General features: G+C 44.5%; 2 protein-coding genes across 3 annotated transcripts in view; one reads left to right on the top strand and one right to left on the bottom strand.

Moving 5' to 3' along the window:
- Positions 1-1220, bottom strand: part of SLC11A2 (solute carrier family 11 member 2) — a 65625-nt gene extending 64405 nt beyond the window's left edge. Inside the window, exon 1 of the mRNA XM_081898704.1 lies at positions 1119-1220. Within this exon, the coding sequence (XP_081754830.1) occupies positions 1119-1158 (40 nt within the window). The 5' untranslated portion in view covers positions 1159-1220. The remainder of the gene's footprint in view (positions 1-1118) is intronic.
- Positions 1221-6006: 4786 nt separating this feature from the next.
- Positions 6007-23828, top strand: LETMD1 (LETM1 domain containing 1). Of its 2 annotated transcripts, none has more exons than XM_081898878.1 (9): positions 6007-6175; positions 11597-11748; positions 13885-14000; positions 16192-16274; positions 17936-18122; positions 20486-20587; positions 20921-21073; positions 22073-22169; positions 22748-23828. In XM_081898878.1, the coding sequence occupies exons 1-9, from the start codon at positions 6054-6056 to the stop codon at positions 22816-22818; spliced, it is 1083 nt and encodes a 360-aa protein (XP_081755004.1). In that variant the 5' UTR covers positions 6007-6053; the 3' UTR covers positions 22819-23828. The 2 variants fall into 2 exon arrangements, with proteins under 2 accessions (XP_081755004.1, XP_081755005.1); XM_081898879.1 differs by lacking the exon at positions 6007-6175 and adding an exon at positions 11067-11244.
- The last annotated feature ends 836 nt before the right edge of the window (positions 23829-24664 follow it).

Genomic DNA, 24664 nt, shown 5'->3' with positions numbered 1-24664 from the left:
GCAGTTAAGAAATACTTTAGATAAATATTTGTAGACTGCTATTATCTTGTCTGTCCATGATTGCAGATTGTTTGAATAAGGCAGCCTGGAGGACCTTCTGGCCAGGGTGGGTAAGATACAAAGAAGGAGAGGGCTGTTTTAAATAAAATCAGCAACAGATTTGTAAATGCAGTTTTTCAATTAATCACATACAAGGAAAAATGGAGGGAGGGGGACATCTTAAATGCCTGTACAAATAAAATAATATTTGTTCAAAGCCAGGGAGCAACCTGAACAATACAAGAAAGAGGGAGAAGAAAATAAGTTGTGTTATTTCAGGTTCAGGTACCTATACCTTTAACAGCTATGTGTATAAAAGGGGGGTTTCAGGCTGGGTAGCTGACCATGGAAGGATACAACAGCATCTGCTACAATTGGCTTCCGTGAGCACCTCCTCCTCTGCCTTTGGTTACCTTGCACGACCAAAAGCCCATCACTTCCAGTCCCTCCACAAGGAGACTAATCCACAAATTAGACCAGCAAATGCAATCCAAATCACAATTCCAGAGAATGCAGGAAAGGGGATCATCAAAGCCTTATCTGAGTCACAGCACAAGCCCTATGCATGTCTACTAAGTAGTAAGTCCCATTGAGCTTGATGGGGAAAGTAGACACAGGATTCCACCCATCTGAATGCAAACCCTCCAAGTGTCCCTATTTTCCAGGGACAGTCCCGGATTTACAGAAGCTGTCCCGGTTTCTGATTTGACCCTGGAATCGCCCGCTTTTCCTTAGGATGTCCCTATTTTCTTAGGAGAAATGTTGGAGGGTATGGAATTATCCAGCCCTTTGAGCCAAGGAGATACATAACTATACAACCTTTAGAATACATCTGTATAGGGAAGTTTTTAAAATGTTTTATTATTTTTTTTAGAAGTCGGAAGGTCCTCAGAGTGGCTGGAGCAACCCTGTCAGATGGGTGGGGTATAAATAGAATAAGAATAGAATAGGATGTCCCTATTTTATTTTGAGAAATGTTGGAGGATACGTGAATGCTACAGGGAAAACCTAAACTACCCAGCAGAACAGAAACCTCATCTCCACTTGCAGCCTAAATAATAAGCAATGCTAGTACTTACCCATCTCACAGTTGGGCTGTGAGAGGTGTTTTTTAGTCATTTTATGTTGATGGTGTTAGCTTCTCACACTGCAGATTCCTCAACAATGAAAAACCCCACACCTATATAAGTGTCTCCAGCTGATAAGAATTCTTCAACCAGACTTTGCCTTTCCCAGGCTAGTAATGGACAGGGTTGTTTTAAATAGCCTGGCAAAACCAATTATGTGGTTGCTTTTTTTTTAAAGACATACACCCAATTATGTATAGTGGGGCAGAGTGCTCTGAAAATAATAATATAACTGACACACCAATAATTAATGGAGAATTAATTGGGCACAATAAACTTTGATCCTAGTTCTGTTCGCTGGTGTAATTGATCATTCTGGACTTGGTCACAGCGGGCTTATATTGGGCAAATGTTACTGATATGGGGGAAAGAGTTTAAAAAGCCATTTGGTGAAAATGAAGGAAGCATTCCAATGATTTGTGCATAAAATATAATGAAATCTGGAAGAGTTTGTTTTGGGAGGGGTTTCTTTTTGTCATTTGGGAACAGAACTTGGCACAACTGCGCATTTTCCACCTATGATAAGTGCAGCCCTGATAAGTCTCATTAGATAAATCAATACAATACAAAGTCTATCACTGATCCACTGATTCAAATGCTCCATCAAGACTGAATTTATCAGCCAGTTGTCCTGAAGACTTTCGGTAGCCTTTCTGGCTTCTATGTGGGTTTTCTTCTGATAAGAAAGAGCTGAACACACAAGACCTCAGAGACCTCCACACACCCACAAGAGCAGACGTATCATTGACTCGGGGGCAGAGGGGAATATGAGTGCACGGCCATCTTTAAAGGACCTTAGCTGGACCAGTTAACAAGTGCCTTATGCCACGATAAGGCTCCCAGTACGTTTCTGAGCACAAATCAAAGTGTTGGTGCTGACCTTTAAAGCCCTAAATGGCCTTGGTCCTGTATACCTGAAGGAGCGTCTCCACACCCATCATCCAGCCCGGATCAGAGATCCAGCACCGAGGGCCTTCTGGCGGTTCCCTCACTGCAAGAAGTGAGGTTACAGGGAACCAGGCAGAGGGCCTTCTCAGTAGTGGTGCCTGCCCTGTGGAACACCCTTCCAGCAGATGTCAAGGCAATGAACAACTATTTTACTTTTAAAAGACACCTGAAGGCGGCCCTGTTTAGGGAAGTTTTTAGTCGTCCTCCTTGTTCCCTCCATCTTTCCCAACATCAGGGTCTTTTCCAGGGAGTCTTCTCTTCTCATGAGGTGGCCAAAGTATTGGAGCCTCAGCTTCAGGACCTGTCCTTCCAGTGAGCACTCAGGGCTGATTTCCTTCAGAATGGATCGGTTTGATCTTCTTGCAGCCCATGGGACTCTCAAGAGTCTCCTCCAGCACCATAATTCAAAAGCATCGATTCTTCGGTGATCAGCCTTCTTTATGGTCCAGCTCTCACTTCCATACATCACTACTGGGAAAACCATAGCTTTAACTATACGGGCCTTTGTTGGCAATGTGATGTCTCTGCTTTTTAAGATGCTGCCGAGGTTTGTCATTGCTTTTCTCCCAATAAGCAGGCGTCTTTTAATTTTTTGACTGTCACTATCTGCAGTGATCATGGAACCCAATAAAGTAAAATCTCTCACTGCCTCCATTTCTTCCCCTTCTATTTGCCAGGAGGTGATGGGACCAATGGCCATGATCTTAGTTTTTTTGATGTTGAGCTTCAGACCATATTTTGAGCTCTCCTCTTTCACCCTCATTAAAAGATTCTTTAATTCCTCCTCACTTTCTGCCATCAAGGTTGTGATGGGCAGGGTATAAATAATATATTGTTGTTGTTGTTGTTGTTGTTGTTGTTGTTGTTGTTGTTATTATTGTTGTTGTTGTTGTTGTTGTTGTTGTTGTTGTTATTACATTGTGTCCCTGTGGGGAGATGACATATGAGTCAGGACATGTACCTGTATCATCCCATTCTGAGTACAGTCGTACCTTGGAAGTCGAACAGAACCCATTCCAGTAGTCCGTTCGACTTCCGAAATGTTCAACTTCCAAAGCGCGGCTTCTGATTGGCTGCAGGAAGCCGTGAAAATTTGTGTCCCAGCCTTTTTAGAGTTGTCTACCCATGTATGGTGCTGGAGGAGACTCTTGAGAGTCCCATGGACTGCAAGAAGATCAAACCTCTCCATACTGAAGGAAATCAGCCCTGAGTGCTCACTGGAAGGACAGATTGTGAAGCTGAGGCTCCAGTACTTTGGCCACCTCATGAGAAGAGAAGACACCCTGGAGAAGACCCTGATGTTGGGAAAGATGGAGGGCACAAGGAGAAGGGGGCGACAGAGGACGAGATGGTTGGATAGTGTTTTCGAGGTTACCAGCATGAGTTTGACCAAACTGCGGGAGGCAGTGGAGGACAGAGGTGCCTGGCGTTCTCTGGTCCATGGGGTCACGAAGAGTCGGACACGACTAAACGACTAAACAACAACAAACCCATGTACTATCTGAAACCCAAGGGCCACATTGGTTGCTGGATGCGATTTTTAAAAAAATCTCTCCTAGCCCACGTGAGTCCATTGCTACACAGGATTTAGGAGACGGTTTGGACAACTTCACCAAATTAGAAAACATTGGTGTAATTTTTTTTAAATAAAAAAGATTGACTTAGTAATCTTCCTTTTTCAGCTTTGGCCCTCAGTCATGAATATTTCACCCACAGGCTGGGTTATTTTAAAGCAGTCTGTGTGAGGGTGGTTTCTACTTTCCCCCCTTTTAACTAACCTTGTTGATCCGAGTAAACGATAGCCCTCAAAAAATAAAATGTAGGAGCAGAAAGAAAACAGAAGTTACTCAAGGAAAAGGGAACTTTTAAAAGCAAGCAGGCAAATAAGAATTTCCTTCAGACTTTCCTTAACTCAGTAGCTGTTTCTGCCAGATCAGCAGAGGGGAGCATTATACACCCTTCTGAGGACGTGACAGTCTCCACACTTGCGATGGCGGGACTAAAGGTCAACACCAAATATACTGCGTTCTTTGCTCAGAGGAATGCAACCGGATTCTGATCACGTGGAGCAATGCATAAATTATTATCACTCGGATCCACCTTTGTATCCTGCGCTTCATCCAAAGGCCTCAGGGTAGAATAGGTGGGGCAATTCTCTTTCCTTCTCACAACTTTCTGAGGCAGGCAAGGCTGCAAGTCACTCTGTGAAACTGATGGATGAGCAGGGACTTGAACTCAGGTGTGTCCACAGTCCAGGTCCAGCACTCTGCAATTTACATCGCTAAGCTCTCATTTCATTTGGTCACCCAGAGATAAAAGGACAGCAGGCTATTGGGGATACTTTACAGAACACATTAATTTTTATTCTTTTTGCAAACTATGTAAGAAAACATATCTGGCGGGTGTACTGAGAAGTTATCAGTCATTATTCTTGGATCTGCTTCTGTTGAGTTGTGGGTTGACATAGCAGACGACACAGCGATTTCTCCAAAGCAGCTCTTTATTTTGTAAGCTGGAACAGAACTAAACTGAGGAGCTCAGTCAGCCTGCTTATATAGAGCTCCAGAACAATATAACTGTTGCCATTTTCTAAAACTATCCAATCACTGAATGTCACTTTTCGATCCTTCATTTCCATAACTACTTCAGTACATAACAGCTTCTGAGGCTTGTTAAAAAGGAGGGTTAGACTTGGTTTATTTCATGCTAAAGATATGCATCCTAAGGCCGTTTAAACAAATCCCTTCCACTGTTTCCATAATCTCTTCCACATCAGATTCACATTTCTAGCCCTTACCCCTGTAGTAGTAGGAGAAGTAGGAGTAGTAGTAGTAATAATAATAATAATAATAATAATAATAATAATAATAATTTATTTCTACCCTGCCCATTTGGCTGGATTTCCCCAGCCACTCTGGGCGGCTTCCAACAGGAGATTAAAAATACATTAAAACATCAGTCATTAAAAAACATCCCTAAACAGGGCTGCCTTCAGATGTCTTCTAAACGTCAGATAGTTCCTTTGACATTTGACGGGAGGGCGTTCCACAGGGCGGGAGCCACTACCGAGAAGGCCACTACCTTTCAAGCACCTTCTATATTTCCATCCTTTTCTTCTCTGCATAAAATGGTATTATGTGCTTCCCCCACCCCTTGCTTTTCCTTCCCCTCTCTCATGCTTTGTATTTACTTCCCTTATGCTGGAAACACTGCTGTCACGAGTGCCACAGAGGTCAGGGAGAAGGTGGGGAGGGAGAAGGAGGAGAGTAGAGTTGGAGGGGTCTCGGAACGAATTAAGTACTTAACCCGAGGTACCACTGCATATACAGTATATGCTGGAAGCTGCTCAGAGTAGCTGGGGCAACCCAGACAGATATATACGGGGTATAAACTATATATGGGAAAGCCTGGGAACCCCCCCCCCCCGAAAAACCAGTTATTTTCCCGTTTTCCCCCAAAGCCGTCCCCCCCCCGTAATTTTTTTTTTTTAAAATCCCAGTTTGATATAGTTTGAATATTCCACACACTCCCAATTTTTCCGGGGAAAAAAGGCTTTGGGGAAAAAACGGGGGGAAAACTTGCCCCCCCCATTTTTCCAGACCTTCCCATCTCTATTAGAAACAGTAAAAATATCATTATGGAATGGGACGCCCTATTTTTTGGAGGGTATGCGAAACTCAAAACTCCCAACTTAGAACTCAGTCCCAACATCCGGGTCCCGAGGTTCTCACGCCGGAGAGGGGAAAGAAGTTCCTCTTTCCGCGCGTCCCATTTCCGCCTATGGTCACGTGTCCCGAAGGAGGCGGGGAAAGAAGGAGAGTTCCGCTGGCTTTCCTTCCGCCGAGCCTCCTTCCGCCCGGAGTAATCACGTGGCCCGTTTCCCGGGGTCGTCCGCGCTCTTTCCGCGCCCTCCTCCTTCTCCTCAGGCGCCCTGGCAGGATGGCGCTGGTGCTGCGGCTGGTGCTGCGCGGGCGCTGCCGGGCCGGCGGAGTCCCTGCGCCCGCCGCCTCGCTCTACCTGGCTCTGCGCCCGGCGGAGCCTCCCCCGTGGCCGGGGCTGAGGTGAGTCCTTGGCGGGGCCGGGAAGGGGGAGCGCCGCCCTCCCGCCTGCAGCGGGGTCAGGGGAAGGCAGGGCAGGTTCCTGCAACCTCCAGCGGGGGGGGGGGCGGTGTCCCCAGGTGAGCTGCTGTCATTTCCTTGTTGTTGTTGTTTTTTTAATTATATTTATTGAAATTTTGACATTGAGCTCAACAATAACAATAACAACAAAAACCACTACACACTACACAAATAGAAAAAAGAAAAATTACAAGACAAGTAAAAAAGATGCACAATCAAACGTATAAGAAAAAAGAGAAAAAGAAAGAAAAAGAAAACAGCACAGAAAATAATACTTTCCTTGATGTTGTTTAGTCGTGTCCGACTCTTCGTGACCCCCTGGACCAGAGCACGCTGCACACGGAGAGTCAAAGCAGGCAACATCTATGCACAAGATTGTTTTTTGCTGTTTAGTCGTGTCCGACTCTTCATGACCCTCCACGTCTACTCAGAAGTAATTCTCACTGGGTTCGGTGTGTGCAGAGAGTCACAGTTGCAATCACATTTGTTGTTTTTGTTTAGTTGTGTCCGACTCTTTGTGACCCCCTGGACCAGAGCACGCCAGGCACTTCTGTCTTCCGCTGCCTCCCGCAGTTTGGTCAAACTCATGCTGGTAGCTTCGAGAACACCATCCAACCATCTCGTCCTCTGTTGTCCCCTTCTCCTTGTGCCCTCCATCTTTCTCAACATCAGGGTCTTTTCCAGGGAGTCTTCTCTTCTCATGAGGTGGCCAAAGTATTGGAGCCTCAGCTTCAGGATCTGTCCTTCTAGTGAGCACTCAGGGCTGATTTCCTTCAGAATGGATAAGTTTGATCTTCTTGCAGTCCATGGGACTCTCAAGAGTCTCCTCCAGCACCACAATTCGATCAGCCTTCTTTATGGTCCAGCTCTCACTTCCATACATCACTACTGGGGAAACCATAGCTTTAACTATACAGACCTTTGTCGGCAAGGTGATGTCTCTACTTTTTAAGATGCTGTCTAGGTTTGCCATTGCTTTTCTCCCAAGAAGCAGGCATCTTTTAATTTCGTGGCTGCCTTCACCATTTCCTTATCATGTATTAAATTTGCATACCGATCCCAAGAAAAAACCAATCACAACAGAAAAAGCTCAAAACCTTTCTCAACCTTTGCCCCCCGGGCATGTTAAAATTGCAGAGTTGGAAGGGACCGCGATGGCCACATTTCCAAAACTTGGGTCTTGATTTTGGACTACGGTTCCCAGTGCTGAGGGTCTTGGCGGTTCTCTCACTGTGAGAAGCCAACTTACAGGGAACCAGGCAGAGGGACCTGTGGACGCCCTCCCATCAGATGTCAAAGAAATAAACAACTATCTGACTTTTAGAAGACATCTGTCAGGCCCCATTAGCTAAAGTGGTGCTTCAGGTTAAGAATAGTTTCAGGTTAAGAATGGACCTCCGGAATGAATTAAGTACTTAACCCGAGGTACCACTGTACCACAACAAAGACGCAGGCCAGCCATTATTATTGACACAGGTCAGTTAGTATTATTGACACTGGTCAGTCAGTTATTTTTGAAGCAAGGGGATTCAGTTGTTTCTAGCAACAAAACCTGGGTCTCCAGCTGTTTTTGGAATGCAGTTCCCGTCATCCCTGACCACTGGCCCTGATAGCAAGAGATGATGGGACTTGTGGTCCAAAAAACGTCTGGAGACACAAGTTTGGGAAACACTGATCTGCTCCAACCCAGTGTGATGAGGGAATCTTTCGACCAAAGCCGCAGTCCTGGAGTTAAGAGTCTCCTGCTCTACCGACTGAGCTATCCTCTCAGTGGTTGCTGGACTACATCTCCCATTATCCTTGACCGCTGGTCCTCCTAGCTAGGGATGAGGGGAGTGACTGGGGGGAGGGGCAAGTTTGAGAAAGGCTACCAACCTTCTGGTGTGTCTCCCCTCCAATGTTGTATTCCCATGAGGTCCAGCCATGGTGGCCAGTTGTTCGTTGGGGGTGGGGGAGGTGAGGGGAGCTGTGCTCCAACAGCATATGGAGGGCCACACATTTTGCACCTCTGAAGCAGATAAGCACACAAGCAACAATTGCACCGTGGCAGTTTCCAGGGAGGCAAAAACAAGGACTCGTTGTATCTCATTATGGTATACGGGATGCTAAACTACACCTGCTTCTTCCTCATCACCCCCACCCCAGAGTTTCTGTATGTGAGGGAGCACGAAAAATCCCCTGCCACCCGAAACATTGTCAGGCTGTAAGCTGTTTTTGAGTTTTCCACCATGTAAAACGTAAGAGCCCTCCTGGATCAGGCTAAAGGCTCAGCTTTACACAGCGGCCAGCCAGACGCATGTGGGAACCCCAAAAGCAAGACTTCGAGTGCAACAGCACTCCCCTCCTGTGATTTCCAACAACTGGTATCCAAAGCATAGCTGTCAACTTTCAGATTTGAAAATAAGGGATCAACAGCCTCACCTGTCCCGGGGACAGTCTACGGGATATCTAACAATCCGGGATAGCAGCGGGAAACGGCGCTGGAATAAGGGAATTTCCCGCAAAAAAAGGGAAGGTTGACAGCTATGATCCAAAGGCATACTGGTCTCAACAGTGGAGACAGAATACAGTATAACCATTGTAACTAGTAGCCACTGACAGCTTTACCCTAGATGAATTTGTCCTAATCCTCTTTTAAAGCCATCTGGGTTGGTGGCCATTGCAGACTCTTGTGCGAGTGAATTCCGTAGTTCCAGCTGTGTGAAGAAGTACCGTACTTTCTTTTTGCCTGTCTTGAATCTTCCAACATTCAGCTTCTTTGACTGAATGTTACAACGAGAGGAGGAAAACATCTTATCTACTTTCTTCATGCCATGTATAATTTTATGCTCACCTTTTGTCTTAACTTAAAAGCCCCAAATGTTGTAACATTTCCTCACCGGGGAGTTGCTCCATCCCTGTCACAATTCTGGTTGCTATGCATTTTGGAGAGCACACAGGCTCCTTGCATTAAAAAAAGCCCAATCATTTCAGTTCAAAGTAAAGGTAGCTCCATGCAACACTATTCTATTTACATAGATGCTTGGATTTATGTATTAACACTTTTAATGCAAGGGAACAATAATACCGTTTCACTTACACAGTCTGAACCTGAAAGAAATACAGTCTGTTCTCCCACTTTCTTCTGCATGTGTAAAGCAGATACGTGGCTGGATTTAGGTGTGCAGCAAAATCTTGTAGAATGGCTGGTACTATTGCATACAGCAGGAAGAAGGAATACCATTTTTTTAAATGCACCGTTCTTCTTCATCTTAATTCAGCAAGGAGACTGTATGTGAACCTGCTTTTTCCCTACTGTGCCCTAGATTTAAAACTGTACTCCATGTGCAGTTTGAAGTAGTGCAAACAGCTCAAAATGTTCCTGCAGATTGGCTTTGGGAAGACCGCATTTGAACTGGGTGATATCTGCTCTTCCTTCCGAGATCGCTTAAAATGGTAACCTATTTCTTGCCAGGTGATTAGTGAAAGATGGGTTGGTTAGGGCAGCCACTTTTTGGGGGTATGGCTCATATGCCATGAACTCAGGAATGCCAAGTAAGAGAAGTTCCTGTTGATTTTGTAGCAGTTAAAGACACAGGTAACACACAAAATTGAAAACTAATAATTTATTATTGGGCTAACTGAGCTTGGTAGAAAACACTGTCTTTTCTTGCCTTGGGTGGCATCCTTCCCAACATTCAGAAGAGCATCTATGGTAACCTCCCTCGAGACCTCCCAGGCTGTTCTAATTCTGGAGGTGATGTTGCTTTCACTTTATCTGAGATGTTTCCTGGCCACTGTAACGTTGACTCAGGCAGGCAGCATAAAACTATTTCTACAGTATACCACTATTTCATATGAATTATCAAAGCAGTTGACAACAAAAATTTCCCCAGCCACTCTGGGTGGCTTACAGTACATGTAAAAACATAGTAAGACCTCAAACATTAAAAACCTCCTGATACAAGGCTGCCTTCTGATGTTTTCTAAAAGTCAGGTCCTTAACATCTGATGGGAGGACCATGTAAAGAAAGATATCAAGTTTGTATGGATTAGCATCAGGAGAGGGGCTATGAATTATGTTTAATTGATAGGTAGAATGGATAGGCTCCTGCCAACCTAGCAGTTCTAAAGCACGTCAAAGTGCAAGTAGATAAATAGGTACCGCTCCTGTGGGAAGGTAAACGGCGTTTCCGTGCGCTGCTCTGGTTTGCCAGAAGCGGCTTAGTCATGCTGGCCACATGCTGGCTGTACGCCGGCTCCCTCGGCCAATAAAGCGAGATGAGCACCGCAACCCCAGAGTCGGTCACAACTGGACCTAATGGTCAGGGGTCCCTTTACCTTTACCTAGAATGGATAGGATTGTCTTCCTCTGAGACAAAGCCCCATTGATTTCCTTCCAAGTAGACGTGGTTAAAATTGTCCTGTAAAGCTTTAGCAGATCAACAAGGGTGGGCAACTTTTATTTGTAGGGTTCAGACTAAATGTCACACCTTTTATCTTTCAGTGCTGCTGTTTGGGTTCTGATTTTCTGCTGTAATAAAGAATGACAAAAATTTTAGGTTGCCCTGCCAATCAGCCGTAACTTCAGTTTGTAGAAATCTCTCACTAGGAGGAAAATACAGTGAAGCCCCTGGTTATGAAATTGATGGTGTCCTTTTGGCATTCTGATTTTGAACTAATCTGATGTTTTGGTAAAATGTAGTTGATTAATAAGCTGTCTAAATTGATTAATCAGTTAATTAAAAGTTATTTAATCGTTTGGCAGCCCTAATTGATAAATTTTAATGAGCACCTAGAACTGCACTTCATGTATGCATTTTGTGAATGCAAGACATATTAATGTATAAAACAAAAGCAAATTCTTCCCTGCAATAATGTAATTCCAGGAATCAAGACTATAAAAAATATACTTGCCCTTTGCATTTGTGTGTCTTCCTACAGAAAACAACTTTCATTTTTATTCTCCTGACAGCTGACTTTTAATATGATAGTCTCATGTTGTTAATCAAGAACAGCATCTGTTTAAGAAGGTATTTATTGCTATTCTTATTCATAGGTGTAAACTCAACAATACATGACCCCTAGGTTAATGTGTACTTTGGTAGCAATTAGACAAAATTAGCAATTGGACAAAATGATGCACATAACCTCATCTTCATTTATCCCTGAAATAGCCTATGGATCCCCCCCCCATCTTTTGCACTGTGGTCTTAACAGGCTAGTTTATTGCTAAGCTCTTAGAGTGTGCATCAGTCAGGTGCAGCTGCTCACCACATACCCGTTTATTAGCTATTGTAGTTGTGACTTCCTTTTTGTATTCTAAAGGGCTTGAAATACGTGGCAATAGAACTCAAGGCTTGCATGTACTTTCCTTTGTTTCAGACCTCCAGTGTGCCAATTTTCTGCAAACGCAAATTCCAAAAAACCACTCTCTGCTTTGGTTTCAAAAGTCAAATACCTGAATGAGAAGTATGAAAGGTTTTTGGAAAGAACATTCCCACGTTTCTACCAGCTATATTCAACCTTCTTGAAAGGTGGGTTTCATTAAAAAAAACCTTTGTGCATGTTTCATGATTCTGGGAGGAATGTGATACCTTAAGAACAAAACGCTTTTGCATCTGTCAAGGTAAAGTAGTTTCTTTACTTCTAACCCATCCCTAGGTGGGGACTCCTTATCTTCTGGGTGCCGTTTCTTGTGTTGCAATAGGGATGGCGGAGGTTCATGTTACAGTGAAAATGAAGAAACAAGTTCTTGTATCAATAATGGATGACATTTGTAGCATCATGTTTGTGTGTTTGCCCAGACCCATTTCAGGTATAATGGGAAACTGGTGTCCTGCTATGAGGACAAGCTGCAGGAAGCCTCAACCACGCATGCTCACACACCCTCCTGTCTCGTTCTTTTTTGAGCCAATAAATCATAGAATCATAGAGTTGGAAGAGACCACAAGGGCCATCGAGTCCAACCCCCTGCCAAGCAGGAAACACCATCAGAGCACTCCTGACATATGGTTGTCAAGCCTCTGCTTAAAGACCTCCAAAGAAGGAGACTCCACCACACTCCTTGGCAGCAAATTCCACTGTCGAACAGCTCTTACTGTCAGGAAGTTCTTCCTAATGTTTAAGTGGAATCTTCTTTCTTGTAGTTTGGATCCATTGCTCCGTGTCCGCTTCTCTGGAGCAGCAGAAAACAACCTTTCTCCCTCCTCTATGTAACATCCTTTTATATATTTGAACATGGCTATCATATCACCCCTTGACCTCCTCTTCTCCAGGCTAAACATGCCCAGCTCCCTTAGCCGTTCCTCATAAGGCATCGTTTCCAGGCCTTTGACCATTTTGGTTGCCCTCCTCTGGATACGTTCCAGTTTGTCAGTGTCCTTCTTGAACTGTGGTGCCCAGAACTGGACACAGTACTCCAGGTGAGGTCTGACCAGAGCAGAATACAGTGGCACTATTACTTCCCTTGATCTAGATGCTATACTCCTATTGATGCAGCCCAGAATTGCATTGGCTTTTTTAGCTGCCACATCACACTGTTGGCTCATGTCAAATAGGAGATTGAAAGCTTCCTTTTTTATTTTAAATAAATTGTGGTTTCCCGCGAGGTCCACTTTTGGAGAACTGTGCTTTTAAAACACCCCCTCCTATGGTTTGTGATGCCAGGATTGCAAACCATGGCTTTAGCCTATTTCTTCTAGTTAACCCTAGACTTATGAAGCATAATTCTTATGAGTTTGGAATTCAAAAGGAATTGTGTTTGTTTAGATTTTGGAACAAAAAATTCCATTTCAGCCTCAAGAGCTCAGAATGAGAAAGGAGAGCATGGAAGCTTTCCATTGCTTGTTCCTGCTGGAAAAAAAATCTGCAAAAAAAACAGTCCATGGTGTAATTTTTGGGGTGGGGAATAACATGTTAAGATTCTGAGTGAAGGCAGTTCCATGTACATCCAACAAAATTATAGCTGTAGTAAGGAAAGGCAGGAGCGAGAAGAATTTAAGACCCTCTGTAGAAGAAGGCAGTGGATTCTGCAGGATTAGAGAGAAGGAAGTAGTAATGTGTTAGAAGCTCATGTGTAAGAGGCATGGCAAGAGAGAGAAGACAAAACCTGTTTTAGAGCTTAGGAAACATTATCCCATTATCTCTTGCTTCTGAGCAGCTCTGGATGACGTGCAAGGAGCATGTCCTTTTACCCTCATGGCAACCTTAGACAGAGGTTAGGCTGTGAAAAACCCTTTGAAGTGCCAAGGCATTTGGGCTTTCCCTATGATGTCCTGACACTATTAAAGCAAAGAAAACAAATTAGCTGGCTGGAGTTTTAGAAAGAGGATGGGATTAAGAAGTGTCAGAAGAACCATTCAAGTCATTCAAGGCAAAGGAGAGACAGAGATGTAATATTCATGTATGTGTTACTTTATGCCAGTTGTGGGAATCCTTGGTCCTCCAGATTTTGCTGAACTACAATGCCCATCTTCCGCGGCCATTTGCCATGCATGCTGGGAGCCGTGTTGTAGTTCAGCAGCATCTGGAGGGTCAGAGCTTCCCTAGCCCTGTTCTTTATGCAGTGATACTCTATTCTTAGGTAAAAGGCTTGGGAAGGACTTTGGCATGAGGTTGAACATTCAGGGAGAACAGTTCCAGATCTGAAAATATTTCTGTATTTTCCACAGGATTTTGGATATTCTTTACAGAAATGAAAGAAATAAGAAGAATAAAGGCAAACATGTCATATAGAAAGATCCAGTTCCATCAACTTCCATACAGGGAGATGGAGAGACTAAGACAGGTAGGCTTTTACTTTTGTCTGTAACAATGGTAGTCAACAAGTCAAACTGATTTCAAGCGACACTTGGTAGTTTCCACTGTTGTGCAGCTGCCCTTCTTCCTATGTGAGGAGCCCACCTAAGATGCTCTAGCTGTCTAGCAACTTCCCATCTTGTACACTGAGGAGTTTCACAAGATAATCAAATAGGGTTGACAAGAAAAATGTACATACCTGCATTGGAAGCATGTTTGCTTCTGTTCGATGCGATGTTGATTTTCTAAACTCGGTTTCATTCTGAAACGGCATGAATGAGTGACTGCTCCCTTGTCTCAAATCTTGCAGTTTCCTCCTTATGAATTGTGAGTTAACACTGGGTGATTTTGCTGGCCTCTCCCCATCTGCTAAAAACCAACCCATCCTCTGGTCAAAATGTACAATTGTGCATTCCATTTGCTTTCTGGATTTAATTCTTTCTTGCAGGAGGGTATTACTGTAAAATTTGTACAGATGAAAAATATAACTCCATAGATAGAATTGGTTTGGTTTTTTTAAAAATGAAAGAATACAGAAATAAATCCACAGCAACAGAGTAACTAACTACTACCTGCCTTCTCCCCATCCCTCAATTGGGATTTATTTCTCCTACTGTATCTTATCCTGACTTTCCTTCAAGGAGCATAGGGCAATATGCATGGTCCCTCTCCCTTTCTATCACCACATCTTTTAAAAAAGACAAGTTAGGTGCTGTGTGGGTGTCATTGTAGAGGGACTCCCCAAGGTCAGCCAACCAACTAAAGAGCCGAACGGGAATTTGAAGCCAGGTCTCCCCTGTCCCACTACACTATGTAAAGACATTGAGAGCTTCTGAATCGATAAGCAAGAACCACATGCAACTTTTGTGAGGATCCACTAATACAAATAGGTGGACTAATATTTACTGCATCTAGGGTAGATTAATTAAGAGGTTTCTGTACTTCAGCAAAAGCAAATAAACAAAGTCTGGCAGCTCTGCTTGATTTCTGCCAACCTTCACCCGATGCATTTATTTCTTCCTTGCCTGAACATTTATCATATTGTTGGGCTGAGTTAAGAGTAAAAATGTTTCTGTGTAGAGAAGAAGGGCTGAAATTTGGGTTCTTATTCTTGAAAGATTCCATCTAAACACTTTTATTCAAACAAAGGAGGTAGGGGAGGTTTTCTCCTTTTTCAAACGCAATGTGTTGTGTTGTGTTGCAACATGGAGCTAAGTGACATTTACATAAAGGTTGTCAGTCTAACATCATCACCATGGACAGCTGTATAACAGATATAGACATAGCGGACTGGATGTAGGTCACAGGTCAATAAAGTGTTGCTGATGTGTGTGTGGAGGTTCACATATGGGAAATAACCAACAGAAAAAGCAGGTGTAAAGAAAGACACACTATTGCATGGCATTGCCCGTTGGCTGCAGCATAATTATTTCATATAGAACACCTATTTTTCTCCCATCCCAGTCAGGTGACGGGCAGTAAAATTGTAGCCTATTTTCCACTGCCAATGCACAATCTGGAGCACACTTTAAGGTTCCTGGTTGTGCCTTGGAGCCATGTCTCTAGCTGCCTCATACCTGATACCACATATGAATAGTGTTTTATCGCTGCAAAAAAAATGCTACCACTTTAATAAGAAGCTACCAAATGGCATCCATATAGCACAGGGGTTAGCAACCTTTTTCAGCAGGGGCCGGTCCACTGTCCCTCAGACCTTGTAGGAGGATGGACTATATTTTGAAAAATAGCAACAACGAATTCCTATGCCCCACAAATAACCCAGAGATGCATTTTAAATAAAAGCACACATTCTACTCATGTAAAAACACCAGGCAGGCCCCATAAATACCCCAGAGATGCATTTTAAATAAAAGGACACATTTTATTCATGTAAAAACACGCTGATTCCCGGACCATTCACAGGCCAGATTTAGAAGGTGATTGGGCCAGATCCGGCCCCCAGGCCTTAGATTGCCTACCCATGATATAGCATCCATAGTTACTAAGTTTGCGAGAGACAAAAATAAGCACAGCCTTGAGGCATATAAAATGCCAGAGTACGCAGCCGTGGTCCCTTGCATGCCACTGCTCCATCAGTCCCTTTACATGTGCATTTTCCTCACCGCTGCAGTAGTTTTGGGTGTGTGCATGGCAGCTCTACTGACTAAGCATTTTTGAAGTTTCGCAGAGATCTGATCAAGGCCATTCCAGTTGGGATTCTTTCTCTTCCTCCCTTTGCCAACTACCTGGTTCTTTTGCTCATGTAAGTACAACTGTGCGCCTGTTCAGACGAAAGGTCCTTGCGCTTAACTGTGAGAGGGTGAATGCTTGGCTACAGTAGTGGGGGGTTGTCTCTCTCTCTCCCTCTCATCACTTACCTGCACTGCTCTTTGATGAAGAGCTTGTTAGAGTACAGCTTTGTGTTTTAGGTAAAGGGTAAAGGGACCCCTGACCATTAGGTCCAGTCGTGGCCGACTCTGGGGTTGCGGCGCTCATCTCTCTCTATAGGCCAAGGGAGCCGTTGTACAGCTTCAGGGTCATGTGGCCAGCATGACTAAGCCACTTCTGGCAAACCAGAGCAGCACACGGAAATGCCGTTTACCTTCCCGCCGGAGCGGTACCTATTTATCTACTTGCACTTGATGTGCTTTCAAACTGCTAGGTTGGCAGGAGCAGGGACCGAGCAACAGGAGCTCACCCCGTCACAGGTATTCGAACCGCCGACCTTCTGATCGGCAAGTCCTAGGCTCTGTGGTTTAACCCACAGCGCCACCCGCGTCCCTTGCTTTGTGTTTTAGCAGGTACCAAAATAGACTGCAACAGCATATTCATATCTTATTAATCACTGGGGGAGGGATCAATCCCTGACTCTTCTGAGCCTCTGCTTCCCTAGTCACAACTCCACATCGTATTCTCTCCCCATATGTAGCCTCAGTCCAAAGGGATTATTTTGGGTGAATTTCTCTGGGTGGCAATTCATCGTGCAGCAATCATGCACCCTCCCACATTTTTTTCCGAACATTTACCATCTCTGTTGTTTTCCCAACAGAACTCCCAAACTGCTTTAAACTCCCCGGAACTTTTTTTAAAGGGGGGTGGGCGGGCCTCTCCTTTAAGCAGCTCCCCCACCCCTTCCTTGGTCTGTTCCAAATAGGTGTTTTCAGCTTGGGAGTTAAAAACAGTTAAAGATAACATCATTTATGTTTGAGGCTTGCTCTTAACAGCCCCGGATCACAGCCTAGCATGCTGTATAGCAGGCATCTCCAAACTCGGCCCTCCAGATGTTTTGGGACTACAGTTCCCATCATCCCTGACCACTGGTCCTGTTAACTAGGGATGATGGGAGTTGTAGTCCCAAAACATTTGGAGGGCTGAGTTTGGGGATGCCTGCCGTATAGGCTTGATAATATCTTAATGTGAACTTTAACAAGAAACAGATTATATCACAACTGACAAAAGTAGTTCTAAAATCCTGCATTGCCTGGTTTTTTTGAAGGCAGAAGAATCTAGAGAAAGGCATCAGGAGATTATTTCAAATTGCCAGGTAGATTTCATGAGGGAGAAAATGGTCTACTAGGCATTCTGAAAACATTGGGGGTTTTTTAATTAAAATATTTTGTTTTAAAATAAATGAAGGTAACTTGAAAGTCTGTGGACAAGGTCTAGTTAAACTTGCAGAAGCAAAGTTCAGTAGGGCTTCTACTTGTCAGGGGCTGAGGTTTCAGCCATCACATAACTGGTTGCTCCTTGTCTTGGCTGGAAGAAGCAGTCAAATTTGTATAAAATAGGCAAACCCCACAAAATCAACAGAAGCTGCAAAATGCAGAATTTGGGATCCTGGGGCCCAGATTTGAATGCTCTTTGATACACAGCTGTGTCTTGGTTTTGAAATGTGTATCTTCTTGACACTCTTTCCTTGCCAAGGTATCTGTTCCCAAGACAACTCTTGATACGCCACTTCTGGACTTCCAAACAACAAGCTGAATTTCTGGACACCTACCACAATATGAGAAAGGAGGCATACCCAGAAGTGGTTGATGGTCTAATGAACCTCTCTCGCTCCCTAGCTGATTCCCAGCTTCGGAAACAGATGCTAGATCTCTGCAAAAAGGTATCTAATTATCACCCAACCCCAGCTGATAGAGAGGCAGTCTTTGGACATGTCTTGCTTTGCAGAAATAAGGCTTTTGTATATTGAGAGTTAAGGGATGTGGGTGGTGCTGTGGGTTAAACTACAGAGCCTAGGACTTGCTGATCAGAAGGTCAGCGGTTCAAATCCCCGCGGCGGGGTGAGCTCCCTTTGCTCGGTCCCTGCTCCTGCCAACCTAGCAGTTCGAAAGCACGTCAAAGTGCAAGTAGATACCTTCCTCCAGCGGGAAGGTAAACGTGCGCTGCTCTGGTTCGCAAGAAGCAGCTTAGTCATGCTGGCCACATGACCCGGAAGCTGGACGCCGGCTCCCTCGGCCAATAAAGCGAGATGAGCACTGCAACCCCAGAGTCGGTCACGACTAGACCTAATGGTCAGGGGTCCTTTATGCTTTTTATATTGAGAGTTGGCTCATCACTACCAACTTCATGATGTCCAGATTCTACTTTCCTGTTGTCATGTGAGCAACATACTGCAAACTTCTGAAACCTTAATTATACGGTTTTAAAGTCATTCCAGAGAGTTATTTTTTTAAAATAAAAAAACAACAACCTTAACCTGAATACGAACATGTATAGAAAAGTCATTCAGGTAAGAGACCAGACTGTATAGTTGGCTTAGCAGATGCTGGCGAGGAAAAGGATGCTCTGATACTTGTGTCTACTGATTTGTCACTTATGCAGAGGCTTTCTGGCGATGCAGTTTGTCAGTTTATAATAATGGCTTGCAATTTTAGTAGATGACAACGAGAAAAAGAAGTAAATTCAGGCCTTTATTATTCTTTATGGGACAATTTTTGGAAGGGAGGAACTAAATAACAGTGGGTATTAGCTACACTGGTGTAGGGTCCCCCCCCAATCAGATTTTATTGTTTGTAACGAATGACCACTACAATGCAGCTCAAAAAGGATAATCCAAGAATAAGTTAATCATGCATTTCTCCCAAAATAACCAAAAAACCCCCAAACAAAACCCAAATAGCCCTTGGGCAGTCAGCACTGTTTTAGGTAAAAAAAAGTAGCCCACAACTGTCAGCTATTGTGTATATACCCTAAAGGCGACAAAACAAATTCCACATCAGCCAGCAGCTGTCTAGTTTTGAAACCACCTGATTGAACTTCTAGAAAACCTATTGCAAAGTGAGTTGTATAAAGGATGAGAGGATATAATTCAATTTGGCCTGATCTGCATGCATACAGTCAAGTCAGTCAGTCAGTCAATTTGTTGGCCTAATAAAGTATTTACTGGTCAGATACTCTGTGTGCATAGTTTTCCATCTAAGCTGAAGAAACGCCCATCTAACAAGAAAAAAGGTTACCGTATTTTTTGCTCTATAAGACTCACTTTTCCCCTCCTAAAAAGTAAGGGGAAATGTGTGTGCGTCTTATGGAGTGAATGCAGGCTGCACAGCTGTCCCAGAAGCCAGAAGAGCAAGAGGGATTGCTGCTTTCACTGCGCAGCGATCCCTCTTGCTGTTCTGGCTTCTGAGATTCAGAATATATTTTTTCTTGTTTTCCTCCTCCAAAAACTAGGTGTGTCTTGTGCGTCTTATAGAGCGAAAAATACGGTAATTCTGTTGCACCTATCCCATTAATACAACTAGGTAATATGGCATAGCAACTTTCCTCATGGCAATGGCGAAGCAGAGCATTGTTAAGGGTTAGTGCTGACCTTTGAAGCCCTAAACAGCCTTGGCTCTGTATACCTGAAGGAGCGTCTCCACCCCCGTCATTCAGCCCAGTTACTTGAGGTCCACCTCTCAGGGCCCATCTGGTGGTTCCCTCACTGCAAAAAGTGAAGCTACAGGGAACCAGGCAGAGGGCCTTCTCGACAGTGGAGTGGAATGCCCTCCCCAAACCAGATGCCAAGGAGATAAATAACTATACAACTTTTAGAACACATCTGAAGGCAGCCCTGTATCAGGAAGTTTTAAATATTTGATGTTTTATTATGTTTTTATGTGTGTTGGAAGCCACACAGCTGGATGGGTGGGGTATTATTATTAACAACAACAACAACAACTTATTTGGTAAGGGTGTAATGACTACAGCAAACAGGAACTTCTCATTTGTTCCAGGAATGAAAATGTGCTCAGCTGCTATATGTTATAGCAGGATTGGTTTCAGGTTTTTACAAGATTCCCATCCTCTTTTATTCTTGGAAAGCAGAATTCTTTCCTTTCCCTTTCCTTTCCTTTCCTTTCCCTTTCCTTTCCCTTCCCCTTTCCTTTCCCTTTCCTTTCCCTTCCCCTTTCCCTTCCCTTCCCTTTCCTTTTTCCTTTCCTTTCCTTTCTTTCTTTCTACCAATGATATATCTTAATCTTCAAGGTGCAGGAAGGATGCCACCCAGATGTAAGAGAACTTACAGCTGTGAGGACCTTATTTGTGGGACATCCCTTTGGCATCCAGCAACTCAGGGTTCAGCAGCTGGTGAGTGCCATTCCAGAAATTAAATGGGATTATACTGACGACCCAGCTATGTCTATTGCCACCAACTGCAGCCCCCCTAGGTTTTGACTGAGTTTTTAAAATAAGACTATAAATCTTTCCAGCTATAAATCCTCAAGGTGCAACAGACAGTTGCTTCTCCTTAAGTTGAAACCTACTACTGATCTATGCTGCCTTATGTGCTGCCTTTTTGGAGGGGAATGATCATAACCTCCTGTTAGCCATATTTTGATCTGGGGAAGCAGGGCAGCTCTGAAAAGCTTTGCTGACTACCATCGTGCAGTTTAATCCCACCGTCTTCTCTTCTCCCCCCAGAAAGTCCTAAGCCGTGTTTTGTTCCTAACTCCTCGCTTGCCATCTCTCTTCCTGAGATACCGCTTGCAGAGCCACATAAAAGAGCTGCACCATCTGGACCAAGCGATGCTGAAACTAGGTGTGGGGCAGCTAACCGATGAGGAAGTGCAAGCGGTGAGATGAAGTTTTGTATACTGTAGCAAACTGAGGTGCAGCGTTGCTGGCTAGGAACTGACCGTGGCTGTGCCAGTTCTTGCATGCTAGGGTTAGAATCATAGCTGGGACCACAGGAGCCATCTAGTCCAGCCCGCTGCAATGCAGGAACCTTTTTGCCCGGTGTGGGGCTCAAACCCATGACCCTGAGATCAGGAGTCTTGTGCTCTACTGACTGAGCTGTGTCGTACCTTTAAAGGTAAAGGGACCCCTGACCATTAGGTCCAGTCGTGACCGACTCTGGGGTTGCGACGCTCATCTCGCTTTACTGGCTGAGGGAGCTGGTGTACAGCTTCCGGGTCATGTAACCAGCATGAGCAAGCCGCTTCTGGCAAACCAGAGCAACGCACGGAAACACTGTTTACCTTCCCGCTGGAGTGGTACCTTTTTATCTACTTGCACTTTGACGTGCTTTTGAACAGCTAGGTTGGCAGGAGCAGGGACCGAGCAACGGGAGCTCACCCCGTCACGGGGATTCGAACCGCCAACCTTCTGATGGGCAAGTCCTAGGCTCTGTGGTTTAACCCACAGCGCCACCTGCGTCGTACCTTTAGGGTAACCTTAAAAGACTATTTATTGTGCTTTAAAAGCTGTCGTGGACCACATTACACAAGCTGTGCTATACTGCACAGTAACACTGTCACCCTTTTCAGATACAGATAGGTAGCCGTGTTGGTCTGCCATAGTCAAAACAAAAAAAATTCCTTCCAGTAGCACCTTAAAGACCAACTAAGTTAGTTCTTGGTATGAGCTTTCGTGTGCATGCACACTTCTTCAGATACACTGAAACCCTTTTCAGAAATAGCAATGTCAAATGAGGACAGCTTGAATGGCTTAAAAAAACACACACACCAGCCCAGCTTTTAATGTCAGAATTTAGCAGCGAATGTCCTTGCATTTAGCCGTTGCTTTTCAAATGAACGTCTCTCTGATCCAACAAAATGCCTCTCTTCTCTGCAGGCTTGTTATACCCGTGGCTTGAATTCTGTTCACCTCAGCCCACTGGCATGCAGGCTGTGGCTGGCTCACTGGCTGACACTCTCCTGTTCGCTGAAAGGTAAGCCTGCCTGAATTTGGCCACGTGGGGCTTCCCTTAGAGCCCTTACTGAATCTCTCTCACACAACTAGAAGCAGCTGCTCTTCTGACCCATCCTTATTGTTGCAGTGTTTACCTGAAGAGGTACCTGTTGCCCCTGTACTGTCCTGGCTGCAAAAGAGATGGCCTAGCAAAGTTTGGAAGGCAAATAATTCAGAATAGGGCCTTCTTAGTGGCAGCACCATAGAATTAGAGAGTTGGAAGGGACCCTGAGGATCATCTAGTCCAACTCCCTGCAATGGAGGAATATGCCCTCCCAGCTATGGACCAGTCAAAACACAAACACCAAGATTAGGCTGGTGCAGACACTGATTAGCTCCTGATACCAGGCAAAAACAACTTTTCTTTAAAAAACTTTCCTGTGACAGATTGTGGGAGGGGAAGCCCCTTTTTACTTTTAGCTATGATTTGGTTCTATTTAGAAGCACTGGGTCGTTTTATGAATTGTTTGTTGTGGCCAGCCCTGTGAGAGTTTACAGTGAAGGGTTGGCACATATCGCAAATATACACAAATGCAATGCATACTTTTCTCTTTTCAGATGTTGAGACTTCACTCTTGGCACATGGCATGGTCTTGCTTTCTATCAACTTCCCTTCTTCCAAGGGCTGACTAAGGGCATCCCTCACTGGTGGACCACTTCTGAAGAGATGCTGCGACAGTGACTCTTGGCTGAAGCAGAGGGAGATAAGGATTTTTGCTTATACTAAAATACAATGAGCAGGAGCCCTGCAGAAGCATCTCCCACTGAATTATTAGCCTTGAGAGGAAGGTAGAGGAAACACTGCATTATGCTGAATATTCCTCCTCCTGCCGTAGAGGGAGACAAGAGAATTGCCAGTATGGCCCTGGACAAAATGCCTGTACTGTAGAAGACCATAATATTTCTGTTTAGATCTGGCTCCAGAATGTCCTCGTGGGCACAGCATGATTCCGTACTTCTTTTCACCGCTTAAGTCTCTTGTAAAAACATCTGCTGAAGAAGGTATTGGCTTTAGCCTGTATTGACTGCCTTGTAACTTTGAAGGGTAACAAAGCTGTCAGGAACTTTCCCAGACTGTTTCCCTCCCCCTTTTAAACTTCACTTTTACAATCAACAAGGCTGCATGTAGCTCAGTGCCTTTTGCTGGGCATTTGCAGTGCACTGCAAGACTTTGAATATAGGACCCCATTTTTCAAAGCTGCAACTTTTGTTTGAAATCCTGCTAGTGGCATGCTCTTCTGCAGGAAGGGTACAGCTGTGCTCTCACATGGGCATTATGGAAGGTGCATTTCATGTTGGCAGATGTGGTAAGAGCCTAAAGAATTCAACAGGGTAATTCCACAAGTTAATTGGAGTATCTCTACCCAAAGCACTTAATATCCATTTCTGTGCCTCCAAGTCTTAAATACTACTGCCACGATACTTAAAAGCCAAGTGGGGGAAAAAGAAAAAAGCCAAGTCTTGCACTCCAGAAGCTGGAATTCTGGCCAGATAGTATATAAATTGTGTGTGGTAGACTAGTGATTGAGTCAGTCATTATAAAATGCATGAGAAGTGCGTAAAAGTAAATGAACGTCCAGCTATACCTGATGTGAATGTTTTGTTAAAGATAGCTAATAAAGGACGATCTCACATTTTACCTGGTTTAGAACACTGCTTGTCTTCTATCTTACGGCTTGGCAATAGCTTAGACAGGCACAGTGCTGGGATCATAAAGCCAGGGGTCTCCAAGCTTTCCTTGCCTCAGGATGGTGTCTCGAGTGACAATTGCACAGAGGGCGGGGGAGCCTGCGCCATACGCGCACACGCAATTTCTGGTGCTTCTCCGACCCGGAAGTGGGTCCCCGCACCGGTAAGAGCGGGTGGTGGCAGTTGCCACGGGCTGGATAAACAAGTCCCTCGGGCCTTATCTGGCCCCCGGGCTGTAGGTTTGGTGACCCCTGATCAAAGCTATTCACCTTGTCATTTCCCCAATGAGTCCTGCAGTTTATGCAAGACCATACGTTTATGCCGCATACAGGCAAGGGCCCTGGCCAACACACACTGTACCCCAGTTCTTTGTAACAAGAGTTTAATTCCCCTGCCAAGAAATGAAACGGCTGGCTCTGCTTGCCGCAGATCAGCTGCGGCAGACGCAGCTTGTGCTTCTATTAACTATATTCCAAGCTGTACTCTACAGGCGAGTAAGCCAGAGCCTCTCTGAAAGGCCCCACTGATATTTCACTATGAATGAAGTAAACAGATGATGCAAAAAGCCCAGTTCTTCAAGTTGCACGAACTGCCTTAGAACAGGTACTGCTATCCTCTGTGGTCTCGATGCTGTTTCTGAACCAACCATATATTGTGTGTGCATCGTTACAAGGCAGATTCTGCTCCAAGATTGAAATTATAGGGCCAATTAAACTCAGTAATCGCACTAGTGGAAGTCAGCTCCAACAGGACTTCTTCCCCTCCCAGAATGATGTGCAGGGAGAG

The sequence above is a fragment of the Podarcis melisellensis genome, assembly GCF_964234715.1.
Source record: "Podarcis melisellensis genome assembly, chromosome: 2".
Taxonomy (NCBI): domain Eukaryota; kingdom Metazoa; phylum Chordata; class Lepidosauria; order Squamata; family Lacertidae; genus Podarcis; species Podarcis melisellensis.
This window is presented reverse-complemented; position numbering and strand designations above follow the sequence as displayed.